The 11,094-nt window shown below is 47.7% G+C and overlaps 4 protein-coding genes across 4 annotated transcripts; 2 read left to right on the top strand and 2 right to left on the bottom strand.

The window, feature by feature from the left end:
• Positions 1-18: 18 nt before the first annotated feature.
• N7455_002584 (NACHT and Ankyrin domain protein) lies at positions 19-3,904 on the top strand (the record flags this gene model as incomplete). The annotated part of the gene is made up of 6 exons (XM_065604310.1): positions 19-407; positions 489-572; positions 634-812; positions 873-897; positions 948-1,493; positions 1,576-3,904. The coding sequence occupies 6 exons, from the start codon at positions 19-21 to the stop codon at positions 3,902-3,904; spliced, it is 3,552 nt and encodes a 1,183-aa protein (XP_065462801.1).
• Positions 3,905-4,333: 429 nt separating this feature from the next.
• Positions 4,334-5,412, bottom strand: N7455_002583 (autophagy protein 5; the record flags this gene model as incomplete). Its single annotated transcript, XM_040953200.2, has 3 exons — positions 4,334-4,737; positions 4,813-5,239; positions 5,293-5,412. The coding sequence occupies 3 exons, from the start codon at positions 5,410-5,412 to the stop codon at positions 4,334-4,336; spliced, it is 951 nt and encodes a 316-aa protein (XP_040816250.2).
• Positions 5,413-5,628: 216 nt separating this feature from the next.
• On the bottom strand, positions 5,629-6,514 carry N7455_002582 (uncharacterized protein; the record flags this gene model as incomplete). Its single annotated transcript, XM_065604309.1, has 3 exons — positions 5,629-5,790; positions 6,197-6,390; positions 6,430-6,514. The coding sequence occupies 3 exons, from the start codon at positions 6,512-6,514 to the stop codon at positions 5,629-5,631; spliced, it is 441 nt and encodes a 146-aa protein (XP_065462800.1).
• A 1,958-nt stretch (positions 6,515-8,472) lies between these two features.
• On the top strand, positions 8,473-10,250 carry N7455_002581 (sugar porter family MFS transporter; the record flags this gene model as incomplete). Its single annotated transcript, XM_040953382.2, has 4 exons — positions 8,473-9,009; positions 9,067-9,471; positions 9,530-9,835; positions 9,891-10,250. The coding sequence occupies 4 exons, from the start codon at positions 8,473-8,475 to the stop codon at positions 10,248-10,250; spliced, it is 1,608 nt and encodes a 535-aa protein (XP_040816334.2).
• Positions 10,251-11,094: the final 844 nt, after the last annotated feature.

The raw sequence follows: 11,094 nt of genomic DNA, 5'->3' as shown, positions 1-11,094 counted from the left end.
TTCATGAAGCCTCCCAATATGATCGATCGCTCTGTGATTAGGGTTCGCCTTGCCCGAGTTGCTCGGTCCATCCGCGCAGTCATGCGCTGCCTAGGTGGAAACAGAGAATCCCAAGAAGGCGCACAGCGAGCTATGTTGATTATGTGTGAGCTTCTTGATCTGCTGTGTCGACTTCAAGATCAACTAAACTGGGCGGAGGATAAATGGGTCGTGGATCCATCGCGTCTGCGTAACCTGGACGAAGTCACCCGTTATTTCGAGTCGACGATTGTGTCAATCGAAATATATTTCCAGCCGGGTGGCATCAGCGCTCGATCTTTCAGAAAGCGCTTGTTGGAAAACACTTTCATTCCCAGGTTGGAGCATTTTAAGGTTATGATGATTCTGTCCATGCAACCTGAGTCTCGGTATGTGATACCCAGTGCCCTTAACGATCCCTACACTGTCCTGGATTGCAGAACAAGACTAAGCTCAATTCTTTTACACAGAGAGAAGTCCCGAGTCGAGACAAAACTCCGAGGTGTACTCCGGCAATTCTACGAGATGGATTCCGGTCAGTTGAAACAAGTATTGTATGTCCCTTACATTGGTTCTCTGGCTGAACCTCAGGTTTTCAGATTCAATAAAAGGCAGCACACCAAAAGCGGAGGACTATCACAATATCACGAGTCGTATGACCACCAAGAGCTTCATGAGGCTGGCAGACCTCTGCAATAGACGGCAAAAAGGAACATGCGAGTGGATATTCAACAACGATACATACACGAAGTGGCTTTTTGGCTGCAGCAGAACACTTTACTGCGTTGGACCAGGTACCTAATCCCTCGAAATGATGCACCGAGATCGAAATCCAAAGCTAACCAGATTAACAGCCGGCGCTGGAAAGACTTTCCTCGCGTGAGTCAACCACAAAACGAATTAACATCGAGATTCTAACACAGCTCTAGATCCACCATCATTGACAGCCTGCAGAATGCCTTCACTTCTGCAGATGTCGCAATAGTTTTTGTTTTTGGTCATGATGAAACAGATGATAACGCAAGCTCTGTGGGCTTCCTCGACAAGATACTTGCGCAGCTTGTATATCGAAAACGGACGCCATCCCATACTGCTGCGTCATTGTACAACTCCAAATCTTTCGCGGAGGGAAAAGTTTCAGCAAAGACATATCAAGATGCTATTCGGGCCGAGGTCAACAGATTCTCGCGAGTTATGTTCGTCATCGATGGAATTGACATGCACGTGGAGAAGGAAAGGATCTTGAATCGTCTTCAAAAACTCCCGGATCATGCACAACTTCTTGTCACAACGCGAGAAGCAAAATATGCCCCTAAGGACGAGCACATAACTGTTTTGGCAACCCGTAGGGATCTTGAAACATACGCATGCTCCCGCATTGAGCAGGATGGAGGACTAAGCACTCTGTTAAAACAATACGGCCCTGAGCTGAAGTTTGCTGTGATTCAGCAAGTTGCTCAGAAGTCACACGGCTTGTAAGATCTTACCTCCCTTACAGCAATATTGGTTTTCGGCTTTCAGGGATTTCCCTGCTAATATTTTACAATTTCGGCTTAGATTCCTGTTGGCCCGGCTGCAAATTGATCTTTTATCCCGATGCAATGATGGAAGCTTGTTGCAAAGGTCTCTCTTTCACCTACCCGAGAGTTTAAGTGATGCATACGGCGAGTCTATGACCCGCATTGTCAGCCAGAACCCGTTCGCCAGTCGTTGTCTTTATTGGACATTGTATGCTCAGAGACCTCTGACTGTCTCAGAGTTAACCTTTGCAGCAAGCTTTGAGCTACAAGGCAACGGCACTTCAAAGGAATCTTCTTTTTCTGCGCATACCATACTTTACGAAGCTTCCGGATTACTGACCATTGACGCTATGAACGGGACGGTCCACTTGGTTCACAAGACAGCTAAAGAATACCTCAGTGGACCGGCAGCTCGAGTATTCTTTCCAACTGCCAAAACAAACATTGCAGATGTTTGTCTCTCAATAATAACCCCAGATGAAGTGATTGATGATTGCTACATCAATCAAGGAACAAGTCCTCGCAAGCCCCGTGGAAAACTGCTAGAGTATGCTACAACTTATTGGGGATACCACGCCCGCGAAGTTGGCGAAGATGAACAGGCGACACAAGTTCTCATCCGAGCATTCTTAAACAAACTTTGCTGGAGAAGACCCCCTCAAACAGAATCTTGCACTCTCGGACTAGAGCTGCCGAAGCAGTTGGGTTTTGGAAAATACTTTCCCGACTGGACTTCCCTGCATGTGCTCGCATACTTTGGGATCGCTGCAAAGGCAAATCGTTTAATTGAACAAGGTGCCGACATCAATGACTGCGATAATCAACTTGGCATTACTCCTCTGCATTGTGCAGTATATCGAGGAAATGAAGAAATGACTGAATTGCTTCTCGATGCCAAAGCCAACATAAATGCGACTTGCAAGAATGGTAAAACAGTTTTGCACATGGCCGGGGAACAAGGACACCGGAAATTGATCAAGCTTTTGCTTCACCGACGAGTCAACTCTAGGACACCAACCCACCAAGGAGCGACAGCTCTTCAGATAGCTATTGGGACAACCCATGATGAAGCAACCGTTCCACTTCTGATAAAAAGCCGTTTTGACATGGATGTTCAAAACACAGTTACTGGAAACACTGCACTCCATCTGGCAGTGGAATTGAGACGGCCACGTATCCTGGCTTTCCTTTTGGAGAAGGGGGCTAGCGTGAACGTGCTTAACAGAGATGGTCTGACTGCCCTTCAACTTGCTTGCAAAACAGACAATTGTGAGGCAGTGGCTCTTCTCCTTGAACGTGGCGCTCAATTAGAAACCCGCTCTTCCCGGGGAACTACTGCGTTACAACTCTCTGCGGCGGAGGGTAACTGGGTCGCATTTGATCTTCTGGTGATTGGAGGGGCGGACATCAATGCATGGGATAGTGAAGGTGACTCGTTGCTTCACAAGCAAGCCCGTGCAACTTCACCATCCGCGACTTCTATTGCAGCACATCTACTCGAGCAAGGTGCAAACATAGAAGCCTGTAACTCACAGGGCTATACGCCATTACAATCAGCCGCCGCATGTGGAAACAAAGCAATATTTCTATTCCTGGTAGACCAGGGGGCAAGACTTGATGTTCAAACTGCCAAGGGAGAAACTCTTCTTCACATCACGCCTCCTCTCAGCCAAGACTGTCTTGACATTGTCGAAACACTGCTGGAATTTAATTTCAGTGCCAATGCAACAACATGCAATGGATTGGCGCCTCTGCATCACCTTGTAATCAATGCATTCAACTCCCCAGACCCATTGTCTGAAAAGACTGCCATTTTCCTTTCATTGCTCCTATCACACGGAGCTAACATCAATGCCCCGACGGCTTCTTATAAGGCCGAGACGGCACTTCATATGGCAGTAACTGCCAAAATGCCACGCGAGTCACTGGTATTGCTGCTCATTAAGAATGGCGCATCGCTTGATTCAAAAACTTCCGACGGCCGAACACCGTTACATTTAGCTGCAGAACGAGGCCGCCACAATCTTTTCCAAATACTGTTGGATGCAGGCGCAGATCCTTCAATCAAAGACGCTGGAGAAACACCAACCAACGACACAGTCAGAGGAGATGGCCAGACAGCAATAGACCTGGCTCGTAAAAATCCAGCCAGTGTGCTTTGGTTTGATAATACCGGTAGGCTGGAGTCGTTGCCAGCAATACACCAGCGCAGGAGCCTAGCCACAACTATCGACTCAGTCGATATTGGATCTGACGTTGGTGAGATAGCGGGGTCGACATTGATTGGCGAGGATTGCTCAACCTGGGGATCGAGGGCGTCTACCACTTCCATGGATCTTCCATCTATCGTTTCGTCTTCTTGTTAAGATACATACCAACTAATTCGACGTTTTGCTATTTGCTTTTTGATTTCTTCTTGTCTTTACTCTTATATCCCCCCTGTCTGCCTTTTTTCTCGTCTTTCTTTTTGCTCTCTTTCTGCCTCACCTGCGCCCTCTGAATGCATAGCGCCAGCGTTACTCTTGGTTGGCTCACCGTTTTCTTTCATTCAAATTTTCTTTTTTTCCTGTTTTGGGTTTGGTCCCAAGGTGTGTACATAGAAAGCATGTTCAAGCCTTGAGCAACTTTGAAAAACTTAAATAATCGTACTTTACGGCTGCCCGCGCTGATTCAGTAGGCTTGTAGCTCTTGAAGATAAGTAGCATATGTATATAAAACTCTATATTGCGGATCAGAGAAAGCAAAGGCTCTGTAGGTGTGTTGTAAAACAGACAAAACACTTGTATATTGTTGGTTCAGCCCATCATGCGAACGACTATATATGCCCAGCCATCTCCATACGAAGAGCTCCTCACAACCTCTTCGATCGGAGCAGACATTGGTATCACCGCACCGTGTAACACGGGCTTTGCAAGGACAGGGGTTCTCCGACTGGGAAACAGATTTGGTAACAATGTGTGCAAGACAGTTCCGACCGTTTGAGGCTGGAGGGTCGAACCGCTCCGCGAGCTCAATATTTGACTTGACTGCATACTCAATGCCGGCATTGAAGGAGGAAGTGGCGATTGTACCACTTTAAGGGAAGAGGACTCGGCATCTAGTGGGAGTGGTAGAAAAATCCGGATTGGGACGTTGCGGAAAGGTTGTGAGAGCTGAGGAAGAAGAATACTTGATATGCGCTGAAAGGAAAGAAGATCGACTGTGTTTCTTCGCGTTAGAATGGTCTCTACCATTGATGCAGCAGAGAAATTTCTACACAGAATGCTCGACTCACTTTCTTGAACGGCATTCCAAAGCCCTGATGAGTCTTCTTTTGAGAGACTCATGATGCCTTTGGCTGTACCATTTCGTAGGAAATCCGCCTCCTTCACACTATTTATGAAGGCGTCGTTCATGACCATTCCATCAGCATCAAGGCGAACAAGGTCATCCGGCCAGTCGCTGAAGTGCAATATCAGACGCCAGGGCAGCGATGACCCATCGTTAAGGGACTCGTTATCTCTGGCGGTCTTTGAGGCCGGGTCTGCTCCTGCATAGAGGTCAAATAACAGTCCGACTGGGTAGTGCCATTTCAGAGGCACCCCCTCAAACTCAAACCAGCCATCATGAGACTGGGAGTTTGGCTCTATCAAAAAATTTGAGAAGAAAGCTCGAAGCTTGGGTAGCAACGAGGGAAGATATGAGATGCGCGGATATGCGATCTAGCAACTGAGTTCAGCATTTGTGCATATAAAGTGTTTGAAGAACAACATACAAGATATGGATCCGTCTTGTCGAAGGTTCGACTTTCTGATGAAGCCAGAACAATCTCCAGTGGCAAGCGCCCGTCCCAGACGGCCTTCTGGATAGAGCCGAGAGACACCCGATTCTCCATCTTGATGAGCGATAAGGCGTTCAATTATTTCTTCCAATGTTTGCTTTGCTGCTGGTTTTTCAAAACATAGTTAGCTCATGTAGCTATATGATCTAACAACCTAGGAAAACATACATGATTCTCACACCGTGTTTCGAATCACTAGACACGCGCTGAGATTCGCATGTCTTCAACCGATAAGACTCGCCTGGAAATAATGCCCCGCTTTAGATGTGGTCATGATCCGGGAAACGGCGCATCCACAAAATTCCCGAGACAGTCGGCCACTCTTTTAAGATCAAGTGTTCGAGGTCCAAAGAGATACAGGCGGTTCATGTTGACATAGCGTGACTTGAAGAAGCGCCAAAGGTTGATGGCACGTGTTGCTGCCTCAGGCAACTATTCTGCCTCAGGTTCCCCAATTTGTCTTTCCCAACTTGGAATTTTCCAAAATCAAAAGCAACAATGACTTACGGTCAATTTCTACGCAAGCTATATTTGATACGACAGGAGTCAGGGTCCCTCCAGCAAGCCGATCTTCCAATCTCGATATCCAGCATCACTTTCGAATCATCAGTTTCGTTGACCATCAAGGTCCTCCCTCTGTGAACTTTCTGGATCTCTCCACAAAATCATCGTGTATGAGACCATACACACAATATTTTTTACACGTCAAAAAGCTTCGCAGTCATGTCCATATTGAACGCGATCGTGACGCGTTGTTCGCATTTCTCGCCCAGCTCTGGAGCGTAAAACAAAAAGGCCCCCAAATTTTATCTCTGCCTCGAAAGTCACGTTAGAACACCCATGTTAAAATCCGTTCATCCATAATCCGCAATCTGGACAACAGCGAAATAGGTACAGAACAGTTGAGTCTCCTTGCCGAGTGGTTTTCCGTCCGCCATGCTTTGCAGCTGCCTTGGACATTTGGGAGCTTGATATTCTTAGTATCACCCAAATTCGAAAGCTTCTTGGCATTATTTTCCTCCAATGCAGTGACTGCATCAGGCGCAGTGAGTCACGGCCATGGAAGCATACCCCGAATCTGCCAAAAGAGCGACCAAGGGACCAAAGCAAGGAGAAAATCCATGCTGCTCGCATCCCTTCCAAGCTGGGCTGACATCGATCTACAAGTTTAGTTCCAAGCCGTGCCAAGGGCTTAATTGAAAATGAAAAAGGGTCTTATATGCCGACTAATCTGGAAACTGCCGCCGCGTAAGCTGCATGGCCAAACACTATTCCGGGGTGCCACCCTATGGGCAACATGTGACTTCCATACAGGCATGGACCAACTCAAGCTTCGGTCTTGTAGCCGACAGGAGGAATGATGCTCTGTTGAACTCGGAACTCGGCGGGTTTGGTCTTGAAAGCTGCTGTCAACAGGGCAGGCAATTCGAGGGAATTCGAATGTAGGGCTACTAGGATATACCAATCGTTAAACTCCAAGACTGGGGTTTCCGCATTGTTCTAAGAGGCCTCAGGTATGTAACGGTCTGATTTCTGAAAGATGGGTCAAACTGAGCATGGTCCTTATAATCCGTGATACAATACACCATACGTTTTCATTCCCCACGCCGCGTAGCCCCCTGCCTGCGTCTGTGGATCTTTGGGATCCAAGAAGACGCGCACCCACAAACGCACAGCAAAGTATTTTACCAAGAATATTGGGAAAATCAATTGAGCGATAAGTTGTGAATTCAGCAGCACAATTTCTTGAACCCCCGAAATATCGCTAGACTAATGCCAAGAAGTATTTTACACTACAAGTTGGGTTATATAAATCCCCGGGTAAAGTGCATTTTTGAGTACCAAGGCTCGGCGGTATGCCACGGCATCCTTCCAAGCCGGAGCCGGGCCGAAAAGAGCTTGTATAATTCCAAACTTCTTGTCATTAGAATACTACCTGGACACCGGCAACAACATCAGGATTATGTAGTAACCGTGTTAATTTTATTGGATCAGCACATTCGCCTATATATCTATTTGTTGGTAATCCGGGCCCGACGACCCCTGCGATGTAGACCCCGGAATTACGTTTAGTGCAGATGTACTATCCCGGGCCCGTGGGGGGGTTTATGCCGCCACTTCCGGGGGATATTGTGGGAGTGTGGGATTCCAGGTAGGACAAGTCATTATGCGACTTGAAGGATTCCTCCTGTAAGACAGTATGGACCAATACAGTTGAAAACTCTTCTTTTTTTTTCTTTTTCTATGTATATCTGTCTAGCTTAGTTCGGTTAGTGTGCCGAAGTCGGCAAGGATTAAACAGACTTTTACCCCTTCTTCCGTTTGCCGTGATTCGGTGTGCGGTATTGTTTGCCTCCCCGAGAGCTCGGCAAAACTCCGGCTCCACACGTGGTTAAGGGTTTCTCCCCCTATAGGCAAATGTTTTTGCTTCTGCAATAATTCGGGGAAACAGATCATGGGGTATTCACTTAACAAGCGGGACTTCGATATGCCAGTCTCTCCATTGCTACAGCTTGTATTACTATTCCGCCAAAAATAGAGAGAAGATAATCCGTCACTGGGCGATGGGCCTCACCGGTGCCCCTATTCAATATACATACTCGGACGGCTAAACCCATAAGACTCCTCTCTAGTGCAGAAGCAAAAGTACATGCCACAAACATGCTTACCATCTATTACACCTACGGAACCCTTCTCGAATAGGAGGAAACAAGAGCCTCCCTGTGATCTCATCCAGTTTGATATACGTTAGACACTATATAAAGCTTATTTACCGGCTGAACGTTTCCTCCGGGGAAAACGCTACCCCGGCCAATTTTCCCACTGGTGGACATGCTTCATGCATCTGTAATCATCGCCGTACCGTAGCCTCACGCTTGAACCCCATATTATATTGCCCCGGTCTATGGGGTTTTAGGCGATATATGCTGTGGGGATTTTAGTTGGGGTATTTCCACACCCACAGTCCATTGGGATAGCGGGTATTACTTAGGGCCCCGTTCTAGCACATCCTGACTCTCTCTTTTCCCCATCTGCCTTCGAGCAAATTTTTTGCTCTTCTCACCCTAACCTCCCATTCTACTTCCCACAGCCCGAGCTGTCACCTATTCAGCCATGGGCATTCTCACACTTGCTGAGGATCGGCCAACGCCCAAGTCCGTTTACAATTGGCGTGTATACGCACTCGCTGGCATTGCATCATGTGGTTCCAATATGATCGGTTATACCAGTGCCTTCATCGGTACAACTATCACACTCACCTCCTTCATGAAGGAGTTCAGCCTCGACGAGATGTCTGCCACAGAACGAAGTCTAATTAGCGAGAACATCGTCTCACTTTTCATTGCCGGTGCCTTTTTCGGTGCCCTGGGAACCTACGCCCTCGGCCACTTCATCGGCCGCAAATGGAGTTTGGCTGTTGCCGCCACCGTATTCTTCGTCGGAGCTGGACTACAACTCGGTGCCAACAGTGCCCGAGGGCTAGGCATTCTCTACGCTGGTCGTGTGCTGTCCGGTGTGGGTACCGGTGTAGCCTCAAATATCATTCCCATATATCTTTCCGAGCTAGCGCCACCTGCCATCCGCGGACGGCTCGTCGGTTTATATGAGCTTGGCTGGCAGATTGGCGGAATGTTAGGTTTTTGGATTAATGTATGTCTCCCTGTCTCTCGCTGATCTTTGGGTGCAAAGCTAACCTAGATATGATAGTATGGTGTCGAGCAACACATGCCTCAAGATCACGAGCAATGGATCATTCCCTTCGCTATCCAGCTTGTTCCATCCGGTCTGCTTTTCGTGGGTGCCTTGTGGATCAAGGAGTCCCCTCGCTGGCTGTTCCTTAAGGACCGTCGCCGCGAAGCGATGGAAAATCTCTGCTGGATCCGCCAATTAGAAGCCGACGACATGTATATTACCGAAGAGGTGGCTGCGATCGACCAGGCCCTTGAGCATCAGAAGAGTTCTATCGGTATTGGTTTCTGGAAGCCCTTCCAGGCTCTCGCTACCAACAAGAGCGTCATGTACCGTCTGATGCTGGGCTGCATGCTCTTCTTCTGGCAGAACGGTTCTGGTATCAATGCCATCAACTACTACTCACCTACCATTTTCAGATCTGTATGATTGCGCTTCATCTTCCAATGGTCAGTTAATCGTGCTAACTTATATTCCTTAGATTGGTGTCGACTCCAACACCGTTAACCTGATGACCGGTATCTTCGGTGTTATTAAGGCTGTTATGACCTTCGTGTGGCTCCTGTTCCTGGTCGATCAATTTGGACGGCGCAATCTGCTCCTTGTTGGTGCCGTGACTGGATCGATCTGTATGTGGGTCATCGGTGCCTACATCTGTGTCGTCAAACCCGAAGATAACCCCAGCACGTCTCTGAATGGTGGAGGCATTGCGGCCATTTTCTTCTTCTACCTATGGACTGCAGTCTACACTCCTACCTGGAATGGTACCCCCTGGGTTATCAATTCCGTAAGTCATTGCTTATCACCACCCTCAACTGAACCTTTTCCTAACAAGCTATTAGGAATTCTTCGATCCCAATTTCCGTTCCCTGGCTCAGGCTGCCACGACTGCAAGCAACTGGCTCTTTAACTTCCTCATTTCTCGCTTCACCGAGCAAATGTTCGCCAAGATGCACTACGGCGTGTACTTCTTCTTCGCTGCGCTGTCATTCTTGGCATTCTTCTTCGCCTTCTTCCTCATCCCCGAGACCAGTGGTATCCCTCTTGAAAAGGTCGACCGCCTGTTTGATTGCAAACCCGTCTGGAGAGCAAACAAGATTCTCAAGGCCGCTCTCGCGGAAGAGGAGGAGCAGTTCCGCTACGAGGTCAAGGAGACGTCGTACCATGACGAGAACACCGGTTCAGTTGCTCCTACACCTTAAGATGAAGAGAGACAAAAATGAGCGATGTGGGTGCGAAAGAGAAATATATAGAGTTGGTTATGGACCTTGTACAGATGATCACGATGTATAGACGCTACATAGACTAGTGTGCATTTTAATCGAGTTATTTTTCAATTTGGAACCACCTTTAGTATGCTGACCCAGTTTTGAGTAGTTCGCCAAGTTATCCGCCCGTCTTTGCGTGGTGGCAGCCCGGCCCAGCAAAAAGACCGGAAGATCTTTGCTCCCCAATATTGGGTGCCACTTGATTTCTTGAACAACTTTGTGCCTACTCCGTATTCTCACGCGCAATGTAGGGTATAAACTAACACAAATCTACAACAAAACTGCTGCACTGTCTTGAGAGTAGCGATAAATCAAAGCGCTCTGGTTGCAACCACGCCTATTTCACTACATGCTCGCGCGGGAATAAACACGACTCATCGGGTCTGATGTTCAGGCGGGGTCTTGATTTGACGATCAGACGGAAAAAAGATGCGTGGATTTATGTATGATAGAGATGGGATATATCCATTGGTATGACAGCATGTATGATGATTTTGTGGTGGCGATTCCTCGTTCGCTTGGCCGATGACAGGTCTGATGGGATGGATAGCATGCATGGTGAGTTGGCTAGCCAAGTAAGATTTAATCGTACTCCCGTCCGCTCGTTTACATATGATATCACCTGGCGTAAATAGCTCCTCGGATCGTCCTTTCTCTGCCGTTCATTCTCCATTCTAGGGGTGTGGCTGGTGACTACGTCATGCCACGAGCCCTGGAGATGCCCTTACAGAGTATAGATCAGCATCACATGATATTGAAGATTCGTGGTTCTCAATCT

This window comes from Penicillium solitum (genome assembly GCF_028829755.1).
Source record: "Penicillium solitum strain IBT 25940 chromosome Unknown utg000001l_segment0_segment0, whole genome shotgun sequence".
Taxonomy (NCBI): Eukaryota; Fungi; Ascomycota; class Eurotiomycetes; order Eurotiales; family Aspergillaceae; genus Penicillium; species Penicillium solitum.
Note: the sequence above shows the minus strand (reverse complement) of the source record. Positions and strands in the feature narration are given on the sequence as shown.